Source organism: Lonchura striata, chromosome 36, assembly GCF_050655825.1.
Source record: "Lonchura striata isolate lonStrDom1 chromosome 36, ASM5065582v1, whole genome shotgun sequence".
NCBI classification, from domain to species: Eukaryota; Metazoa; Chordata; class Aves; order Passeriformes; family Estrildidae; genus Lonchura; species Lonchura striata.
The window spans coordinates 7,613,657-7,635,362 of NC_140738.1; the positions used below are offsets into that span (position 1 = coordinate 7,613,657).

At 53.1% G+C, this 21,706-nt stretch overlaps 1 protein-coding gene across 1 annotated transcript in view; it reads right to left on the minus strand.

Moving 5' to 3' along the window:
* The window catches only part of LOC144248867 (uncharacterized), a 770,489-nt gene that overhangs the window by 668,849 nt on the left and 79,934 nt on the right, over window positions 1-21,706 (minus strand). The window contains exons 2-3 of the mRNA XM_085565446.1: window positions 7,024-8,006; window positions 1,999-2,155 (exon numbers count right to left, since the gene is read on the minus strand). Of these exons, the coding sequence (XP_085421572.1) occupies window positions 1,999-2,155; window positions 7,024-8,006 (1,140 nt within the window). The remainder of the gene's footprint in view (window positions 1-1,998; window positions 2,156-7,023; window positions 8,007-21,706) is intronic.

The window sequence follows — 21,706 nt, forward strand, 5'->3', positions numbered from 1 at the left end:
CAGAAAGCCTTTTACGTGTTCAACTTCTTGAAATGATCTTTGATGGACCCCAACCCCTGATTGTTTGACATTTTAATTGTAATTCACAATTGCAACAAAAGGAAAAATCCCTTGCCTTAGTGAAGGATCCAGGATCTGGTAAGATATTGGGGCTTTATCCTTAGGTCACCTGATGTCACCTGGTGTCACCACTGAGTCAGGAACAAGAGTCAGGTGACACATAAAATCTAACTCTCTCCAGGAGACTAATACTAATTTTATTAGGAACCCATTTCTTTTTATACACTGCTCCAACACCGGTAGACCTGACTGGTCCTTTAATCAACACACCTCACATGATTGGCTAATTAAGGAAACAGCCTTTATTAAACATCTTATAAGAAAACAACTGTTCAAAACACCAGCTGCAAGATTGCTTCAATTCTTTCTCTCAGCCTTCTCAAAACTCCCCAGAACAATTCCTAGGAAAGTTTACCTGGCTTTCTCTCTGACCAGGCTGGGGTAGAGGTTTTGCTTGCATGTCCACAGAGAATGGTTCCAAGTGGATTCCAGCAAACAATGTGAAGGCGTTTTGAGATTCTTTGACTGCATCACTTGAAGATTCACCTTGAACATCAACATTGGAGGAGAACCCTTGTGAACAGGACCTTGCCACCACATCAGCACCTGTTTAACCTCTAACAGACTTATGCCCTTGGGAAAATGGTTATGATTACCCAGTGGTATCAGGGCTTACAGGCCTAGATCAGCTTCTGGGGGATTGGAGACTTGGTGGATGGATAAGAAATTTAGTTAAAATAGGCTTATATGTATTAGGATTATATTATGTATTGTTATGCTTATTCCTTGTATTTTATATTGTGTGAAAAAATGAATAGAAAAATCACTTAAGAATGTATTTTTGTTTGAACAGATAGGGGGAGGTATGGGGAACAAACCAGAAAGTACAGTGGAACTGATAAAGGGGCCTGATATCTTCTTCTTCTTCTGCCTGATTGAGCAGAAACCATGGGAGAGACAGACACAGAGAAATTCTCCCTGGGCAAGAAGTGACCAAGAAACATATTGTGAGACATAGTGATAAAATAATGTTACCAGATGATGTGATGTCATAAAGAAGTGTAACCAATGGGAAATTGTTACCAAAAACAGAGCCCTATATAAGCACCATACAAGTGAAACTCTATATAAACACCTGGTACACTCAATAAAATTGGCTTCTGATCCCAACTCAGATGCCCCCGACTCTCCATCATTGATAACCCCTGGTCTGGGTGATCCCTGTTGGGTGGGGGGAAGGTGTTGGAGAGATTTCTTTCCCTTCTCCTGCTGTGATTCGGATGGTAATAAATTCCCTCCCTGTGCCCGGGCTGGGACTGTTTTGCCAGTGCTGGTGCTCGGGGCGGGATCTCTCCCGATCCTTTTCCTACTCCCGCCTTCCCTCAGCCAATCAGAGACAGCGCGGCTGATGACTCACCAGTTGCTGGGCAGACCCGCAGCGACCAGCGGTCCCGGCCGGACCCGCCCCGCCACGGCCCAAATCCTCCCAAATCCTCCCCAAATCCTCCCAAATCCTCCCAAATCCTCCCAAATCCTCCCCAATCCTCCCAAATCCTCCCAAATCCTCCCCAAATCCTCCCAAATCCTCCCAAATCCTCCCCAAATCCTCCCCAAATCCTCCCCAAATCCTCCCAAATCCTCCCCGAATCCTCCCAAATCCTCCCAAATCCTCCCCGAATCCTCCCCAATCCTCCCCGAATCCTCCCAAATCCTCCCCAATCCTCCCAAATCCTCCCCGAATCCTCCCAAATCCTCCCCAAATCCTCCCGAATCCTCCCTGCCCCATCACAGGGGGTCCTGTGCAAGGCCACGGGGAGCGGCTGCGGCCGCCGCTGGCTCAGGAGCTCTGTGGGCAGGAAAGGGGGTGACACTGGGACTGGGGGTGCTCGCAGGGCTTCCCTTAATGGTGCCTCCTTCGGTGTTGGGTCAAGCGAGAGCTTCTGGAGAATCTCTCCCCACACACAGGACACTCACCGGGCCTCTCCCCGGTGTGGATGTGCCTGTGGGTGACGAGGCTGGAGCTGTGCTTGAAGCCCTTCCCGCACTCAGGGCAGCAGAAGGGCCTCTCCTGTGTGTGAATCCACTGATGCACTGAAGCATGGACAGACGGCTCCTCAACTAATTAAAGCTGGAAAGAAGGGTATTTTATTGCAGTGCTGGACACACATGGAATCATTTCCAAATACATGTGCAAGGAGTTGCAGACTCCTGCTTTCTATTTATACAGGAAAGGTTTTACATATCCAAGCTGTTTCTAAGGACACATAATACATAATCATTACCTGCCCGCTTCGTATTATAATCAGCTGAATATCCATTACGGCTGTGCAATCGTGTTTCCTTAACTGGGTCTTTGGGATTTTGAAATAAGGGAGTGTGTGTAAGGGAGGAAGAAAGCTGTCTTCCTCAAGGTAAACTCTTCACCCATGGCCAGTTTGCAGGACTTTTTGATCTGCTGGTCACGGTAGCCTCTCCTAACTGCTGATTATTCTTAAGGCAAGATATTTCTATGGTCTCTGCTCCTTCACAATTCCTACATCTATCCCTGTCACTCCTAGCTTTACTTTTCTAATATATTTGCTACTCTTTAACTAAGACATGTGATTTTTGCTAGCTAACTTGGCTTCTTAACTAATTTTAAAATCTTAACTAAAATACGAAATCTTCTACTATCTCAGTTATATTCCCAGCTGTCCCCTTGACTCATCCACAGTTTTCAATTATCCTAAATACATTTCCAGCTGATCCTTGGCTCATTACGATGAGATTGGAGCTTCTCAGAAACCACTTCCTACACTTGGGACACTCATAGGGCCTCTCCCTGGTGTGAATCTTGTGGTGCTGATGAACTTGGAGATCCACCCAAAGCCCTTCCCACACTCCCCACACTTGTAGGGCTGATTGATTCCCCATCTGGATCACCTGGTGCCAGATCAGGTCTGATCTCCGGAGCTCCAGCTGAAGCCCTTCCCACATTCCAAGCGCTTGTAGAGCTTCTGCCCACCATGAGTCATCTCCACCATCTCTGAGTGCCAAATGGATCTCTGGCTGCCTTCTAGGCACAGAGGGGCTCTTACCTCCTCACAACTCCCAGGGCTGGGTTTGCAGCCCCTCCTTGTGTGGGATCTCCAGGGCTTTTCCTCCCCATTGGGTTCCCATGCTGTGGAGCTGCTCAAAACAGCCTCAAAACAGAGGTTCTGAGCAGCGATTTGTCCTCCCAGGTCTCTGTCTGCAGCTCAGTGCCTGGGGTAAGGAAAGAAAAGAAGAGGAAGGGATGTGGAAGGAAGAAGGATAGAATGAGAAGAGGAAGGAGGGTGGACAAGGAGAGGATGGGATTTGCCTCCATGCCAGAGGGAAGGGGAAGGAGATCCCACCAATTCGTCCCTGGCAGGACAGCGTTGGCAGCAGCGCTGTCCTGCAGCCAGGGGCAATGTTGGGCTGATAGGTGGAGCAGAGGAGAGGGGGAAAGGGGCAGTGACTTACTCCTCACCTGCCTCAGTGTTCCATGCTATCTTCCTTTTCCTCACAGCCTCCACCAGCTCCACCTGCACAAAGGTTGGGATGGACAAATCCTGGCTTGGGGGAAAAACAAAGGGTGAGCACCTTGGTCCTGCTGCCCAAGTCCAGCTCGAGAAGTCACCACCCTGTTCACAGTTGGATGGGCCCAGACTCTGCTCATCTCCAGAGTCCCCCACTCCTCCAGGCTGCTGGGATCCCCCAGCTCCAGGATTGGCCATTGCTGCTCTCCCCACTCCGATGCCAATTGGAACCCCAAAACCAATGTCCCCCCCAAACTGTTACCACTGCCCCAGCCGGTACAGAGATCGCTACAGGAACCCTTCACAAGTCTCCAAAGGGGCATCTGCGTCTCACCTTTGGGGCAATGCAAGATCCAAATATCCCTTTCCCTGCAAAAAAAAACTCCCAGAAATCCCCCAATGGATTTGGGGTGAGCTCCCCCTCCCCACTTACCTGCAGGATCTGGGCGAGTAAATGCTGCCCTGACCAGGGGAGCTGCAGACTCAGCAGAAGGGCAGACAAACCGTGTGGATCTGCTGCGGTTCCTCCTCTTCCTCCTCCTGTTCCTGTTCCTTCTTTTCCCTAACCTCCTCCTCATCTCTCTCTCCTCTTCCTATTGCTCCTCCTCCCTGACCACCCCAGATCCCCCTTTCCTACCCACCTCTCCCCCATGGCTGCAGCACCAGCGTTTGGGTAGAGGGAACCTCCCATGAGCCCCCCAGGTATGGGCAGGGGGCTTGGGGACCCACCCAGTGCAGATCCATTCCCCCCTCCCAGAGCCTCACGGAAATCACTCCAGGGATCAAGCGATGGGGACACTAAGGGATCCCCATGGAACCACCCATTTTTGATCCCATCCCCACCCTTCCCTCCCCACTCCCATTGTTCCCCCAAACCAAAGACCCCTCCCAACTCAATCTGAGGGTCCCATTCCTCTCCTGGTCAGAATCCTCTTTTCCCCTGCTCTCCCACCCCTTCCCCATTGTGCCTCCAGCTCTACCTCTCACCCCTGGGCTTGGATTTGGGGATCCAGGCCCCTCCTGTTCAGTTTGAGGATCACATCCCCCCTTTCCCTCAATTCAGGCAGCTCCTGGCAGCTTTTTCCTGGGAGGAATCCCTGAGTTTTGGGACTTTTAGGATGTAGCTTAGGAGGAGAACAGCTCTGTCGGGCTTTCCCCTCCCTGTTGTGGCCCCTCAGCTGTTCCCGACACCCTGGGGGTGTTGGGATTTCCCTCCTAGGGACAAGGACGTTCATCCCCTTCCAGGAGCCCAGTGCCCAGCTGGGGCTCCAGGTCAGGGGTCCTTGAGCAGCTGCCCCAGAACCTCCACCAGGTTCTCCCAGCGCAGCCGGAGCCGCTCGGCCTGGGCTCCCCAAAGGCCTCAGCAAGGTCCAAGTCCTGCCCAGGAACCCTCAACTCCCTCAAACCCAGCATCCCCCTCATCCCCTGCAAGTTCCTCCCATGGCACCGGCCATGGCCATGTCCCCACTTGTCACTGGCCATGTCCCACCATGTCCTCACCCATGGCTGTCTCCCCACCATGTTTCCATCCCTGTCACTGTCCCCCATGTCTCCATCTATGCCTGTGTCTCCCCATGTCCCTAGGGATGGCCCTGTCCCCCTCCATGTCCATGCGTGCCCATGTCACTCTCCATGTCTAATGCTTTTTCTCTTTTTGAGCCTGGTCTTATAAGCTCTCAGAGATAAGCATTATACCCTTGATAGCTCAGCTACCTCAGGTGGCATAAAACAAGCAGGATGGCTCATGTGACAGTGTTGGGAATAAAAAGTTTTAATAAAAGGCAAAAATAAAAAAGCTTTTTACAGAGAAAAGCCAAGTCAGGGCAAAAGGTTCTTGCTCTTACTAAAACACTTCACAAAAGCAATTAACTTCTTTTGTTCTCTTCTTTTCTAGGGAATTGCTTAGGTGGGACTTTTTTGCTCCTGTCCAATTAGCTACCCTTAAGTTTGAGGTGAAGTCCCCAAGGTCCTATGAGGTGTCTTTCAACCAAATTGAGGAGAGAAACACCTGGCCTTTTGTCCTTTTTAAGGGAACAAAAGGTAACTTGTCTACTCTGTCAACAGAGGGCACATTCTTACACGTGTCCCACCATGTCTGTGTCCTACCATGGCCATATCCACTAACTTAGTTCAATGTCTATTTTTACTTCAATATTGGATATTTTAAAGGGATAAAGAGAAATGAAAACAAAATCAAGGCCAAAAGAAAAAGACTTCCATGTCCATGCCAGCTGAGGATCCACGTGATTGGGTGGAGGGAAGAACCTTTTTGGTGGAGTTTCTACCCCATTGTCTCCAAAATCTTGGTCTTTTCCCCAGTTTTTCCACCATCTGGCTGCAGAAGACACCCTTGGGCAATAGGAAATCAAAATCGTGGAATCCCTGAAGTTGGAAAAGACCTTGTCCTGGTTCAGAGCAAATTTGGGAGAGAACCTCCAAAGGGATTTCTCTGGAAAGCAGATTCAATTGGCTCCTCCCCCAGCCAGTTTGGGAAAAGTATCTCCTTGGAGAACAGTGGAAAAAACTGTTTTTTAAAGAATAAAACCTAAACAATATTAAACAATAAAACCTCTTGCTGCTCTAAAAGATAGACAAACTCAGGAAGTTCCTCCATGGGTTGTAGCTCAGCTCCCTCAGTCTCTTATCAGTCCCTCCGGTGCTGGAAATGCCACAGTCCAGGCCTGGCCCGCTGGGCCACAGGTGTGAGCTGCCGGTGCTCTTCTGGGTGTTCAGGCCAGAGCAGGTTTAAACAGGTCCAAAGAAAAGGGAAAAGCAGCCACAGTCCAGGGAACTTCTCTGCCACAGCTAGCTAAAACTAATTAACAGCAAAGGAGAGCTCTGTACCTCTGTCTGTCCATCTGCAGACAACCCGGCCCAGGAGCAGGAATGTGGAGGAGTGAGTGCAGTTTCTGAAAACAAACTCTGCCCTTCTCTCCCTCCTTTGTTCTTGGAACAAGTCTTAAAGGTGCAAAAATTATAATTCACTATAAACAGAACAGACAACTGGAGATACAAGCATCATATAGTCAACCTAGGACATACCTCCAAGACCATTCAGTATTCCTTGATGCCACCAGAATATAGGATTGAATGCAAAAGATTTTATGGAGTTGGAAGTCATTAAATCTGCTCTCCCCAAGGAATTCCCATTGTTGGTCTGTGCCCCAGTGGATGTTCCTGCCACTGGGTTCATCTAGGTGCCCACAGGGAACGAGGAAGATGTGGAGCCTCCCAGCCAAGTGTCTTCCCAACACAGATAACCAGGCCCATAGATCACCAAGACTGCCCAATGAAGGTCACTGAGGATCATCCAACGTGGATCCTCCCATAGGGAATGGATCTGGGAGGAGCATAAGAAGCTCTTCCCACTCTTGGGGAACTCACAGGGCTTCCCCCCTTAGTGGCGCCTCCGTTGGTGTTTGATCAAGTTTGATCTCTCTGAGAAGCTCTTCCCACACTTCCCACACTCGTAGGGCCTCTCCCTGGTGTGGATGTGCCGGTGCTCGGTGAGGTGGGAGTTGTGCTTGAAGCCCTTCCCACAGTCGGGGCAGCGGTAGGGCCTCTCCTCGGTGTGACTCCGCTGATGTACGAGGAGACTGGAGCTGATCCGAAACCTCTTCCCACACTCAGGACACTCGTAGGGCTTCTCCCCGCTGTGGATGCGCTGGTGTATTCTCAGGTGTGAGCTCCGCCCAAAGCTCTTCCCACATTCCAAGCAGGTGTAGGGCCGTTCCCCAGTGTGGATCACCTGGTGCCGAATCAGGGCTGAGCTTTCCCTGAAACTCTTCCCACATTCCCCACACTTGTAGGGCTTTTCCCCAGTATGGATCTTTTTGTGTTCCGTAAGCTGGGAGTTGAGGCTGAAGCTCATCCCACACACCCCACACTCGTAGGGCTTTTCTCCAGTGTGGATCCTCTCGTGTCTCCTCAGGCCAGAGCTCTGCCTGAAGCTCTTCCCACATTCCCCACACTCATAGGGTTTTTCCCCAGTGTGGATCCTCTGGTGTTGCATCAGGTAGCCCTTCTGGCTGAAGCTCATCCCACATTTCCCACACTCAAAGGGCTTTTCCCCAGTGTGGATTACCGAGTGCTGCATCAGGCTGCTCCTCTGGCTGAAGCTCTTCCCACATTCCCCACACTCAAAGGGCTTTTCCCCAGTGTGCATCCTCTGATGTTGGATCAGAATGGAGTTCTGGCTGAAGCTCCTCCCACACTCCCCACACTCAAAGGGCCTCTCCCCGGTGTGGAATCTCTGGTGAAGTCTCAGGCTGGAGCTCCAGCGGAAACGCTTCCCACATTCCCCACACTCGTAGGGCCGTTCCCCAGTGTGGATCACCTGGTGCTCGATCAGGTTGGAGCTCCGGCTGAAACCCTTCCCACATTCCAAGCACTTGTGGGGCTTCTCCCTGCCACGAGGTTTCTCCACCAGCTCTGAGCTCTGGCTGGATCTCTGCCTGCCTTCCTGGCTCAGGGGGGCTCTTTCCTCCCCGCAGCTCCCTGGGCTGGGTTTGCTGCCACACCTTGTGCGGGATCTCCAGGGCTTTTCCTCCTCCTCCATTTCCTCCATTTTCATTCCTCCCCGGGAATGAAAAATCCTAGTCTGGGGGAAAAAAAAAGAACAGAGCATCTTGGACTGGGAGTTCCTCCTGTCCCCACTTCATCTCACAAAGTCATTGGGCATTGTGTGTCTATAAGAACCTCCAAAACACCAAGGTTCAGCATAAAAATCCTCCAAACTTTTAAGACACAGATCAAAACCTCCCTAAACATCAAGATTCAGCAAAAAATTCCTCCAAAACATAAAGATTCAGCCCCTAAAAAAAAATAAAGCACCAACATTTAACCCAATAAAGCTGAGAAATGCCGTGATTCACCCCTGTGAAAATCGTGGAACCCCTCAACAGTCACCTGCTGCATGTGGGGTGGCAATGCTCCTGGGGCTGAGGGGAGGCTATAGATACAAGGAGGGATGGAACCTTGTGGTGATCCTTGTTTCTGCTCCTCCTCCTCCGGTGTCCCTATTCTTCCTCACACTCCTCTTCCTCCTCCTATTCCTCCTTCTCCTGCACAATCCCACCCTCTCCTGCCACCTGCATCGTTTGACCATTTTGTTCCTCAAGCCTGCTTCTCCTTCCCTTCTCCTCCTGCCCCAAGGCCCAGCACCCACTGCCGGCTCCCTCTTCCCCCCAGCCCCACAGCATCCCAGCGCAGGGGCAGGGATGGAGCTGGGGCAGGTCGGGCTGGGGCAGCGCTGGGCTCTCGGCCGCTCCCGCCCGCACTCGGTCCCCACTGCAGCCGCTCCCGCCAGGACAGCGCGGGGGGGCCCGGCCTTGGCGCTGCCCCACTCCCACCTCCCCAAATTCCCCTCGCGGGGCCATGGGGCCGAGGGGGGGGCGCAGGTGGGGTCCAGGTGGGGAACGCGGGGAGCTGCGAGTCTGCCTGGCAACTGGTGAGTCATCAGCGCCGCGGGCTCTGATTGGCTGAGCTCGGCCCGAGCCCTGGGGCTGCAGCACAGAGGGGACACCCTGCTCCAGGGGGGATGTCCCACAAACGGGGGACCCCATGGAAGGAACCACAGGAAAGTGTCTTTACAAACAGATGCTCTGAAGCTGCTCAGAGATAGGGCCAGGCAACTTTTTTATGTAAGGAAGTGACAGGAGAAGACATCGGTTTCAGAAAATTTTATTAATTGATGACACAGACTGCTGCTCAGCCAAGGTCCTGCTATATTCATGAACTTCCAGAAGAACAACAAAGACATAACAGAGCCATTAATATTGTTTGCTATATGAAAGTGGGGTGCATATTAATGGTGTATGTAGTAGGTGGACTGGGATATCTGTAGCTCTCAAGTACTTCAGCCAATTAGGAAAGAGAGAGTGAGATGTGGCCAGGAGAATAAGGATGAAAAGGAGGGCTGTGTCCTTCAACAATTGGAGAGATCCCATGGGGAATGTCCCATGGCCTCTCCCAGTTTTAGAAATGAAATTACTTTTACAGTACTCCTCTGTCTGCTTTGTGGACAGAATCGTCTGGTGATGTCAATTTTCCCGCACACCCTGGGGCTCATCCCGAATTCCTTCCACCCTCCGGGGCGGCGGGCAGGGAGTGCAGCTGAAGGTGCCTCACCCACTTTGGGTGATCGGCTCCCTTGGCTGGCGGCGGCACCGGGGATTGATTTGGGACCCGGGAGTGACCAGGAGACAGACGAGTGACACATCAGGGGGTCTGTGAAGAGTCAGCAGGGAGAGAGCACTGAAAATCTCATCAGTGAGTGCCCGGGGATCCTCGGGGAGTGAACATGGCAGGGCACCCATGGAGGGGAGAAAAGGGAAAGCCAGGGAGGGTCCTGGCCAAAGGGATGATTATCGCAAAATGTCTCTGAAGGGTCCCCTGGGAGAATGTTGAGGTAGTTTGCATATTTCCCCAGAGGTCATTAAGGACATGGACACCCAGGGGGGCAATAAGGGAAGGGGAGAAGGGATTTGGACAACAGGGGATGGATGGGGTTGGTGTGCTGGGAAGGGATCGGGTGAAGAGGAGTGTGCAGCAATATGGTTCAGGTAAGAAGCAGCAGGAGGAATCTATGTGGTAAGAAAAAGGATGATGGAAAAGAGGAGAAAGAGAAAAATACAAAGGACTGAGATGTTTTTCAACAGGGTCTTATCCTCACATTTGCCAGCTGATCCAGATCCTTTCCATCCCCGGTTTCCAGGAGAGGAAAAGCAGGAGGTCAGGATGCCAGGGGTTTCTCTGCGCTGGCAGCGGCAGCACCGGGCGCAGAGGTGCGGCACCGGGAGCACGGGCTGGGGCCTGTGGGGAGCTGCGGGGCCGGGCCGGGGCTGTGGGGCAGCCGGGGCTCAGCGCCGGGCGCTGCCTGACCCCACCAGCCCCGGGCAGGGCCGGCAGTGGCCCCCGGCCCCCAGGAGGCTGCGGGACGCCCCGGCCGCTGCCCGGCCCCGGGGAGCTGCCGGCCCTGCCCGCCGGGGGGGCCGCCTTTGGACACTGCGGCAGGACAGGCACCGGCTCTGCCACACGGGCTGGGCAGGGACCCTGAGCACAGGGGGAAAACAAAGGAACAGCTGGGAAATGCAGAGTACTTGGTAAAATAAAAAGGCAAATGGTGGAGGAAAAGGTTAAAAATTTGGGATATATTTTGACTGAAGGTTCGTGGTTGAATGACCCAGAGTTGGTGTGGGCAATCTCAGAAGTAACACTACCCATGAACAAAAAGGAGCTGTGACAATGCTGAGGATTAGAAGGGAATTACACAACCTGGACTGAGGATTCTCTGTTCCAGGACTGTAGGACTTTTTAGCCCCAGACAGCCTCCATATTGTGGTATGGACAGGAGAAAGAGAGCAAAACTTGAGAAAATGAACAACAAAAATATTGATGCCTCAGCTGTGGCTCTTCCAGACTCAGAAAAGTGTTGGGAAGGATGGATAAATTTAATTATTCATAATACAGCCAGGCTGAAAACAATCCTCCCTACTGGCTGGACAATACAGTTACCTATGGATAAATCCAAAAGTCAAATAGACTGTTCCATCTCACCCCCCAAAATGTATGGTTCACCCTGCACCTGTAACCCTCCCCTAAAACATCAAGTGCCTGTAACCCCATTGGCCCAAGTCTTGTTCCAGCCCACCTTGAAGCCGCTGATAAGGGTCTCTGAGGGGCCAGACGCTCTCTTGGATCTTCCTCCCTCTCAGGACCTCCACCCTGTCCTAGAGCATCCTCTTCTCTCTCCCCTCCCCCATCCCCTCAAGCTTGCCAGGTGCTGCATCTGGCAGCTCCAAGCAAGACCTTTCTCCATCCCTAATAAACCTCATATCCTAAGAGCAGCCTTCAGAGATCTCTCGTCTCCATTCACCTAAACCGTCCTGGAGCACAGTGCTCCCTACAGAAAAGAAATTGGAATTCTAGGTGAATGTTAAACAGGGCCATGCCAAAGGAATTCTTGGGCCAAAATGTTTCACCCAGTGGCCACAGTGGCCTCATTGCCTGCAGAATTGTGCAGCCACAGCTTCCACGGGAACCGAGGCCCAAAACCTGATGACAACAGGATCTCCAACTGTTCCAGTCTGCCATCAAGGTCAAGCTTTGATAACCAAAAGAGCCTCGCAATGGATGAGCAGTGCTTGGTTATTACAGTGTGAAACTTGTTCAGTGGCACAGGAGGATTCAGAACTGAGGACAGGGGAAGGGTTTAACCCAGCCTCCTGTTTGAACAGCCCACAGAGGGGCTGGGAAGAAACCCAGCACTGCATTCAAGTGACACAGCTCCAGACCCAGCCTGGGGGAGATTCAGGAGACATTGCCTGGCCTCAGGCAGAAAATGTCTTTGTGGATGGCTCTTCAAGGGCAGCAGAAGGGAAAAGAGTTCCAAGACACGCTGTTATTGAGGAAAGGGAATCAGACAAAGCGCAGGTTACCCCCCATGGTCAGCTCAACCAGCACAGCTGTGTGTGCTTGTAAGAGCCTGGCACTTAAATGTCCTGAGCAGGAAGGCTTCAATATCTTCTGGTGACACCATCTCACCTAACAGGGGGGCAAAAGCAATTCTGATTGCTCAGCAAACACTGGATCACTTATTAAGGTATTTCCAAAAGAAATAATTCCAATAAAAGGCATTGTGGAAGAAACAGACTCAGAGAGCAGAACTCATTTCACAAGAAAGATCCTCCAGGGGGTTATGGCAGCTTTAGGAATACAATGGGACCTCCATAATCCCTGGCACCCCCAGAGCTCAGGATGGGTACAAAGACTGAATGGGGAATTGAAATAAACACCTTTGGAAGCTGGGGATAGAAACCAAGATGCCATGGGTACGGCTTTTGCCATTGGCTTGGGCAAGAAGAAGAGCCAGACCCAGGGCAGATATTCAATTATTTCCCCTTGCAATTGATCTCAGGAATCCTTACCTAGGAATTCTGCACCTAGTGCAGGGTGGAGATAAGGGATGCACATTTAAAGCAGTCTGTGGCCAGAATCCTGTCTCTGGTGCAATCTCTCCCCCAGGAAGCTGGGCTGGCACAGAGCCTGCCTTGGCACTTTGCTGTTGCCAACATCCAAGCAGGACATGGGCTCTGCCTAAGGAGTGCAAAGCAGCACCACTGGTGGCCAAGTGGCGTGGCCCATGCCAAGGGGCCCCGAGGCCAGAAACAGCCGCCAGCACAGCTGAACACGGGGGGACCCCTCAGCCTGGGCTCCAGGTCTCTGCAGCCCCGGAGATTTGCACTTCCCGCCTGCAGCAGGAGGATGGGAGGCCCCCCTGAGCCTGCACTGAAGGCAGCGCAGCAGCAGCCAGGGCTCCACAGCGGGGCAAGGCCCTGGGCCTGCCCACACCTCCTCTGCTGAAATCCTCGGCCTGGCCACCCTCCTTGGGCAGCTCCAGCCACCGGGGCCAGCCCTTGCTGCCACTGCTGCAGCTTCAGTGCTCGCTGGGCCTGCACTGCCACAGCTGCTGGGGAGACACCGGGACAATTCCACTCGGGCTCTCACTCACACTCACACACTGCCCTGCCTGCCAGTGCATCCATGGAAAATAGACCAGCTCATAGACTTGAACATTGTTAACCTTTGATTTCTCTACTCAGGCTTGCTTTGCCTTGGCCTTGGGGAAACAAATGTTAAAGGTTTTGTTAAGGGATGTTACACCACTCAGTGGAGATGAGTTTCACATCTCAACACACTGGGAATGGCCCAAAAGAGACCCACAAAGACAACGACCAGCAGCAAAACATCAACCCCAGCAGCAAACAGCAACCAACACCTACCCCAGACACTGCCCCCGGCAGGGCTGCAGACACCTGGCCTGCAAAAGGCTGAGAAGAAAATCCAGCACTTCCCACCTCATTAACAGCACAAGCAAAGAAATCCGGATCCAACAGGAAACCAAATAGTAAAAACTGCACAACTTGAAACTACAGAACATTAAACCACTGCATTAGGATGGCTTCAGACTGCACAACTTTGGGAAAAACCTAGTAAAACCCACATGTAATGGATCGATTTTCACTGCACACCCGGGTTATGTGGGGATGGAATGATTTCTGTTGCACATCCTGGCCAGAATCAAGGAATGCCTTGATTCTAACACTTTAAATAATAGTGAAGTTTTTCTTTTTCCTGCAGTTTCAGTAAAAAAAAGTTTATAGCATTACAGTATTTTTTTATTACTCATACTTCTATATAGCTGGTTAGGTTTGGGTAAAGGAGGCAAGAATGAGTTTTTCTTCTGAGGGGAAGTAGAAAAAGCTGAATTACCTTGGGATTTTTTGTCTATGTTCGTGCGTAGCTGTAAAAGATACCAAAATTTTGATCTGGGCTTTTTGAAGTTCACCTTTAGGCTGCATCACTAGAAAAGATTTAAAGGTGACCCCTAAACTCTTAAGCAGGCAGCCAAGAGATGAGCTTTAGAAATGCAAATTAAAACTGCTGGGGCAAAATGGGGACAAAGTACCTGGCTCTTCTTGCCTGGGGCAGGAATTGGCTGATTCCCTCTGCCCCTCACCCCAAGCTCTGCCTGCTTGCACAGATGGAATCTGCACAGCTGAAGGCAGAGCCCATGGTGAGGATCTCTGACTCTGCAACAGAAATGGCTGAAGCTGCAAAGGGAAACAGCAAATGGAGAATGTTGGGAAAACTTCACTAAAATAAGGGGGGGATCATCCCTCTGCCCACTCCAACATCTGCTGTCACTGTCTGTGCTGTACAGGGTGTATCAGAGCACTGGGGGTTTTGCTAGAAGAAGTTCAGGGAAATCAGTTGGAATTCAAGTATTTCATGATGTAATTAGAAAAAAGCGGTCAATTGATGGAGCCCCAGCTTGAGGGAGCACCCAAAAATGGGGAAAGGATGAAGGGCTACCAGAACAAATCCTACAACACCATGGACCAGCCCCTGGGAATGCAAACCAATTCCTATCAGGAGACAGAGAACCCATTTATCATTTCAATGGCATAATTTGATTACAAGCTGTCCTCGGAATAAGAACCAACCAGACAGCTCCAGCTCCTGACCTTCCTGCCGACCAAGCCACTGAAATGAGGAACACATTTCACCAGGGGATGGGATCAGATTATTTGTGAGAAGAAAAAACAGGAGTTTGTGGAAAACTAAATGGCTCAAACTGCTACTGGTAAAGAGATCACAAAGGAAAAGTGGTAAAAAAGCTAAGAAAAGAAATAGGGAGAGCAGTTTATGTATTGGTCCAAACATGGAAAGGATGGATATAGGACACGGTTTCCAGGCTCCCCGGCACACCAGGGTTTAAAAGAATGCTGCTTCTCCTCTTCTGTGCTGCAGCAACTCTCATCTTTTTACCATGCTCCACACCTTGGCAGTGCAGCTCATCCAGCAGCTGAGCCAGGGCATGCAGGTGGCAGCCAGGCCTCCTGATCCACAAACGGCTACAAAAGGACAGGGAATGAGGGCACCGAGAATAATCCCAAAACCAAAGAGGACCCGGGAAGGACAAAACAGAGTCAAGGAGTGAATCTGCCTGGAGATAGGGCCAGGGAGTTGTAGAGAAGGAAGTAACGGGAGAAACCATCAGTTCCAATAAATGTTAGAAATTGACCCAGACAGCTGCTCACAGTCCCGCTACATTCCTGAACTTCGAGGAGAAGAACAAAGACTTAACAGAGCCATGAATATCGGCTGTTATACAAAAGGAGGGTGCACATTAACGAGGACAGGCTCCAGGCGCATCGGGAAGTCGGAACCTTCCAAGGAACTCAGCCGGTGGGCAAAGGCAGAGGGAGATGCGGCCGGGAAAATGAGGATAAAAAGGAGGCTGCGGACTACAGCCACGGCAGAGAGCGCACGGCAAATGCCCCACGGCCTCTGCCCCTGCTCGGCAATAAAGTCACTTTGACAGGACTCCTCGCTCTCCGCCGGGCACACGAACCTCCGGCGACGGGAATTTCCCCGCCCGCTCCCGGCCGCGGGGCAGCCCCTCTGTCCTACCCACAGCAGCCGGGCCGAGCCAGCGCTGCTCCGGCAGCGGCTCCTGCCCGGCCCCGGCGGGAAGGAGACCGCGGGCAGCCGCTCCCGCAGCGCCCTCAGCCCGGGGCCGGCACGGGCCGGACACGGCACCGGCGAGCCGCCGGAGCCCCCTGCCGCCCCCTCCGCCCGCAGCCGGCCCCGAGCCCCCGCAGAGCCCAGCGCGGCTCCCACCTGCGCCGGGGCCGCCTCCGAGCTCCGCCGCCGCCGCCTCACCGCGCTCCGGCCGCTGCCGCCGCTGCCGGGCCCGCACAGCCGCTCGGCCAATGGCGGCGCTGCGCGGCCACGGCCGCCCTCAGCCCGCCGCCGGGGCCGCGCCGCGCCCCGCTCCCACCAATCAGCGCGCCGCAACCGCGACTGACGGCACCAGCGGCCAATGGCAGCGAGCTCGGGGCGGGCTCTGCGCACGGCCCCGCCTCGCCCCGCGCTCTCGGCGCCCCCGGGCTGCGTGAGGGGAAAGCCGGAGATGAGGAACAGCCCCGGCACGGGCCCGGGCCGAGCCGGGATTGAGCTGCCCACACAAACAAACTTCTCCGCGCCTCCCGCCACGGCTTTCCCGGCCCTGCGCCTCCCGTGCCTCCGCCTCTGCGGGAAGCCCAGGAGCCTCACTTCTCCTGCCCCTCGTTAGCGCATCAGAGCTTCGCTTTGATTTCCCCCGAAAAGGGAAACCTGCCCGAAGCCCTGTGGGTGGGTGGGGCAGGGGAGAGATTTCTGGCGGAAAACTCCAAAGACTCGGAGCAGGAGAAGGAGAAGTCAGTGCAGAGCCTTAAATGCAGCTTTCCCCACGCCTCCCTGCTCCCAGCTGCACCTCCTCCCCCGGCAGGGCAGGAGACAGGGAATGGGGCCATGCTCAGCTCATCCCCCGGGGCTTCTCCCTCTGCTCAGGGACAGGAGTCGTTCCCTGCTGCACCCTGCGCTCTCTCCCGGCCGAGACTTCTCCAGGAACTTCTCGGAGCGGAGTCCATCCCCTGGGCACAGCCCCCTCCGAGTGCTGCAGCGTGGGTCACTGTGCCACGGGCTCAGTCCTGCCAGGACAGGCTGCTCCAGCGGGGCCCCTCTGCCCGCGGGCTCACAGCCTCCTCTCAGGCATCGCCGAGCTCCAGCCCGGCTCCTCCAGGGGCTGCAGGGGATCTCTGCATCCCCATGGACCTGCAGGGGATCTCTGCATCCCCATGGACCTGCAGGGGATCTCTGCATCCCCATGGACCTGCAGGGGATCTCTGCAGCCCCATGGACCTGCAGGGGATCTCTGCACCCCCATGGACCTGCAGGCGGATCTCTGCAGCCCCATTGTAATATATGTTATGGCATTATTCGTGATTTTGTAAAATATACATCAAGTCAGTTGTGCCTGTACAAAAAGATTCTTAAAGTTTTAAATGACCAGGGCTGCAGAAACCACAGTTGGCAGAGAAAGAAAGACCTAATTTACAAATGAAAAAAGATGCCTCTGTGCAGAGATGGGCCCTTTCCGGGGACAATCCAGGAGACACCCAACCTATAACCCCTGGTCTGCCGGGGAGCCTGGAAACCAGGCACACGGGCATCCCGCCCTGGCAGCTGCTGAGGAGGCTGCTGGGCTGTGCTTCAGCAGAGGAGATGGAATGTGGCTTACCACTCTGCCCTTCTCTAAAAACGGAGAATGGGTCAGGAGGTTTGGGCTCTGAGCACACAGCAGCCTGGCCCAGGCACAGGCCGTGGTGGGACAGGGGCACAGGAGCCTTCTGTGACTGACCGTGGCTCTCTGGTTTCTCTCTGCAGGCTGCCAGCTCCTCATGCCATGGAAACGGCCCCACTCGGCCTGCCAGTCTGGGAGGGCTGGAGGGCTGTGGGTACTCATTTGCTGTCAAAAATAAATTGTGGTTTTTTGTCATTGTCATTGTCATCATCAGAACATTTCTTTCATCCTTTTCCAAGTTTTTGGCCCCTCCAGGGTAATATTTTTGTGTCCTTCCTCAGGCAGTTGATGGCATTTGGATGGTGGGGGTAAGCAATGTGAAAAGTTCAACAACAGCTCCAGTTGCCAACTGCAGCAGCCCCTTCAGGAGCCCTGAGCTACCAGCGAGGTCCACGTGTGCCTTGCAAAAGGGAGTGGTTTGCAGATATGGGGTTGGTGCCCTGCTGCAAAAGCTGGGAGCAGATCAGAAGTGGCAAAATGCCATTTTGGCTCCACCCCCACCCAGGTTCTTTATCTTTTCCCTCTGCTTGGTGATAGGCAGACAGGGCTGGATCCAGCGAGGTTCAAGTTCTGGGTGCTCCCTGGCATCAAAGGGATCAACTAAACTCTTGTATGCAGTGACTGCAATAGGGCTACTGAAGGAAAAAAGGGAATGTCATGAGATGGGGAATCCTTATTGTCTCCTTTGTCTCCCCAGGAGCCCCTTGGAAAGGGAAATACCCACTGGGTTTATCTGACTCCTTCCCAGCCAGCCCTTCCCTCGCTCCCGGGTCTCATTTGCTCCGCAGGATTCACCAGCTCGCTCAGCTCAGAGGAGCTCTCAGAGGAGAAAACGCTGCCTGGCGTGGGGCTGCCTGATCCTGTCTCACCTTGATTCCATTTGCCCCCTCCCTGCCCCATCCAAGAGACCGAAGGATCCCCCACAGCCCCACGGTCCTGCAGCAGATCCCGGCACGTTCCCTGCTCCACTCCTTGGTGCCCTGGGAGGCTCCAGAGCCCTCCCTGTGTGCGGGACAGCGGCTGCAGCACCGCTGCGCCCGCGGGCGAGCAGCGCCCAGGAGCAGCTGCGCCAGCTCCGAGCCTGAAGGGAATCCTCAGCGCACACAAATGACAGCTGGCACTTCAAGGGCTGGCAGGAGAAGCTCAACCCATCTGCTCGCTGCCCTTCCCAGCCATGGCCACGCTGGTGCAATTGGAAGAGTCGCCCCTGCCCAGGAAGCTCTCAGGTCGAAGAGAGGAGCAAAAGCCACGGGTTTCTGAGGTGTTAGCTGCCACTGCCTCTGGTTTTCCTTCCAGTTCCTAAGGGGTTTTGACTGGTTTTACCATTTCAACACTTTCTGTGTAGAATGCTTATTTTATGATTGGCTTTTCACAAATGTTACAATGAATATTATATGTGTAATGTTAGAAAGTTATGCTGTATTCATTCTCTTAAGTAGTGTGTTAAATAGAGTTTTAGGTAACAACATAATATTAAAATAGAAACTCTGCGATGTAGGATTTTTTTACTTGCCCAAGCAAGAGATGAGATAATCAATAAACTCTTCACACAGGGATGGCGGTGACTTGGGGCACATAAAGAGTTACAACCTCCTTATCAGAAAAGACAAACATTCTTCCATCTTGTCTCCATCTTTATGGAAGCACCAGGATTAAGGGAAAGAAGTTGACAAAATCCAGAAAAGTTCCTAATTTGCAAGGAATTTATGCATCATGTATGAGATACATGAATATGCAATAGGCTATTGCTTTTAAGGTTATTCCTTAGTTCACAAGGCATGCTCGTCCTGGCTTAAGTGTCCGAGAGCATCTGGACGTCTATAATTTTTTGCTTTTTATTGTCTTGTAATTGTCCTAACTCTAAATTTGATTACTCTAATTGTGTTACTATTTTTATAACCATTTTATTATTATTAAACGTTTAAAATTTTAAAAACCAAGTGATTGGCGTTTTTCACAACGTTCCAGGCTCCCGGGGACCCCCTTATCGGTATGTCCGACCCTGCAGGCTGCAGAGGGTCCCCCAGCTCCGGTGCCGCCCTTCTCCGCTCCCCAGCCCCGCCCCGCCGGTACCGGGCGATCCCCGGTGGCTCCGGGCTGACGATGCAGCGCCTGCCCCGGGCAGCCCAACCCCACCGCGGGAGGGTCCCACGCATCCCCGGCCCAGCGCCGGGGCTCTGCCGGCAGCCAGCACCGGGACCCCAAAATTCTGCTGTCCCGGGGCCACCGAGCAGGCACCCGGCCCTTGGCCCTGTCATAGATACATATTATAATATTGGCTTTTTGCAAATATTCCACTGGATTTTAAATGTGTGGTGTTACAATAACTTTGTTATATAGTTTTTATTTCTGTTGTTCATTGATTAAGATCAGACATACTAGTGCCATAGCTGATAGAAGCATGCTTGTGTTAAAATGCCTGCTTGGATGGGATAACATCCAGTGAGCACAGGATGAGGACACCTGTACAGATCTGCCAACCATCAGCACTCACCGTCTGAAGGCAGTGTGGGCCGGGGCCAAAACTGAAGATGATGATAAAAAAGGACCAAAACCACAACCAAGGAATACACATGCCCTAAAAAGGTGGAACCGAGGAGGAGCCATGCTGAACAGTTCTTGGAATATGTAAACTAGCTTGGGAAAAAGTTTACTATGCATAAGGGACTATGAATATGCAACAGGCTGGTGTAAGGGAAAAGGTATTCAAGGGGTATCTCCGGAGATAAGCGTGTGCTCTTGGCTCAGTGCCGAGATGCACCCGGCCCTAACAACCTTTGCTCTATGGCCCTTGTCTCCTCTTGTCCTGTATTAAACTTTTTAAATGTTCCCAGGGCAGTGAAGGTGTTTTTCCCAGCCCCGAGCAGAGAGCTCTGCCCGGCGGCTCCCGGGAAAGGCGGCGGCGCTCGGCAGCGGCCCCGGCCCGCCCGGCCCGCGGGAATTCCCCGCAGCGGGACAAAATCCTGCCCCGAAGGAGCGCTCGGAACGCCGCCTGCGGCTCCTCCGTGCCCCGCAGGTGCCGCAGCTGCCCCGCTGTGGCAGGCGCGGCTCTGGAGCAGGGAGGCTCTGCGGGACCCCCGGGCTGTGCCCCCTCCCGGGCCGTGCCCCGGGGCTGATGCTCGGCCCGGGCTCTCTCGCTGTCCCGGCTCCCGCAGGCTCCCGGCGGGAGCGGCACCGCCCGCCCGGCGCCGCAGGGCCGAGCCCTGCCCAGCAAAGGCTCCGTGTCCACGGCCGGGCCCTGCCGGGGCTGCGGCCGCTGCCCGGCCCGGCACAACCCGCAGCGCCCGGCGCGGCTCCCTCCAGCCGGGCACTGCGGCTCCAACGAGCCGGAATATTCAGCGCACGGAATCTCTGTCAGCGCTGCTCACATTGCAAAACCAGCTGCTGCCGAGGCAATCCCAGCTCCCACTGAAGCCTCCCACCCAAAATGCTGCCTTCAGCTCGGACACACCGGTAAGAAACCCAAGAGCAAACCGAAAGCTGATTAGAGAATCTTGCACAATCACACCCAAGAACATTTTGTTATAAAATCACAAATATTAACAGAAGCTGAGAAAGTCAACAATGTTAGAAAACAAGCTTCCAACAATGGGACTCGAAGAGCTAAGAGCATGTGTTTGAATGGAATGAGCCCCTCTCTTTCTGACATGTGAGCAATGCCATGGAATTTCTCAAACCAGGGAAATAGGGAGGCCTGGCAGCAGCAGCTTCACACACAGCAATGACAGAGAACAGGGCAGGGCAAGAGGCTGACAAAACTCTAACCGCTACTTGCAATGAAGTACCTTTGTTTCCAGTTCTAATCTAGCCACTATTAATATAGAGTCCAAAAGACTAAAAATACTAGTAATAATAATAACAACTGTACCATTAATAGCAAAAAATTGAGAGAATAGAAATAATAAGAATTAATAGTGGTAATAAAAACCCTACCATACTTATACCAGGTTTGCATGGCCAGGTTTTGGTAAGGCAGGGGATCTAGGAGCAGCTTCTGTGAGAGCAGCTGTTCCTCCATGTCCCACAGAGTCAATTCCAGCTGGCTCCAGGACAGACTGGCTGCTGGACAAGGCTGGCCCAGTTAGAAATGGTGGTAACACCTTTGGAATAAGAGATTTAAGGAAATGGGTGATCCTGGAATTGTGGCTGTGAGCAGGGAGGAACAGGGTGAGGACCTGTGAGGGGAACAGCTCTGCTCCTGCAGGAGGGGCAGGAGCTGCTCCAGCTGCTGGAGCTGATTGCCCTGAGATTCCCTGGTCAGTCCCTGGTGAGGCAGCTGGGCCCTGCAGCCCATGGAGGGCACGGAGGGCAGAGATGCACCTGCAGCGCCTGGAGGAGCCCGTGCTGGAGCAGGGGGATGCCTGAGCAGAGGCTGTGACCCCATGAGAAACCTGTGCTGGAGCAGGGACCTGGCAGG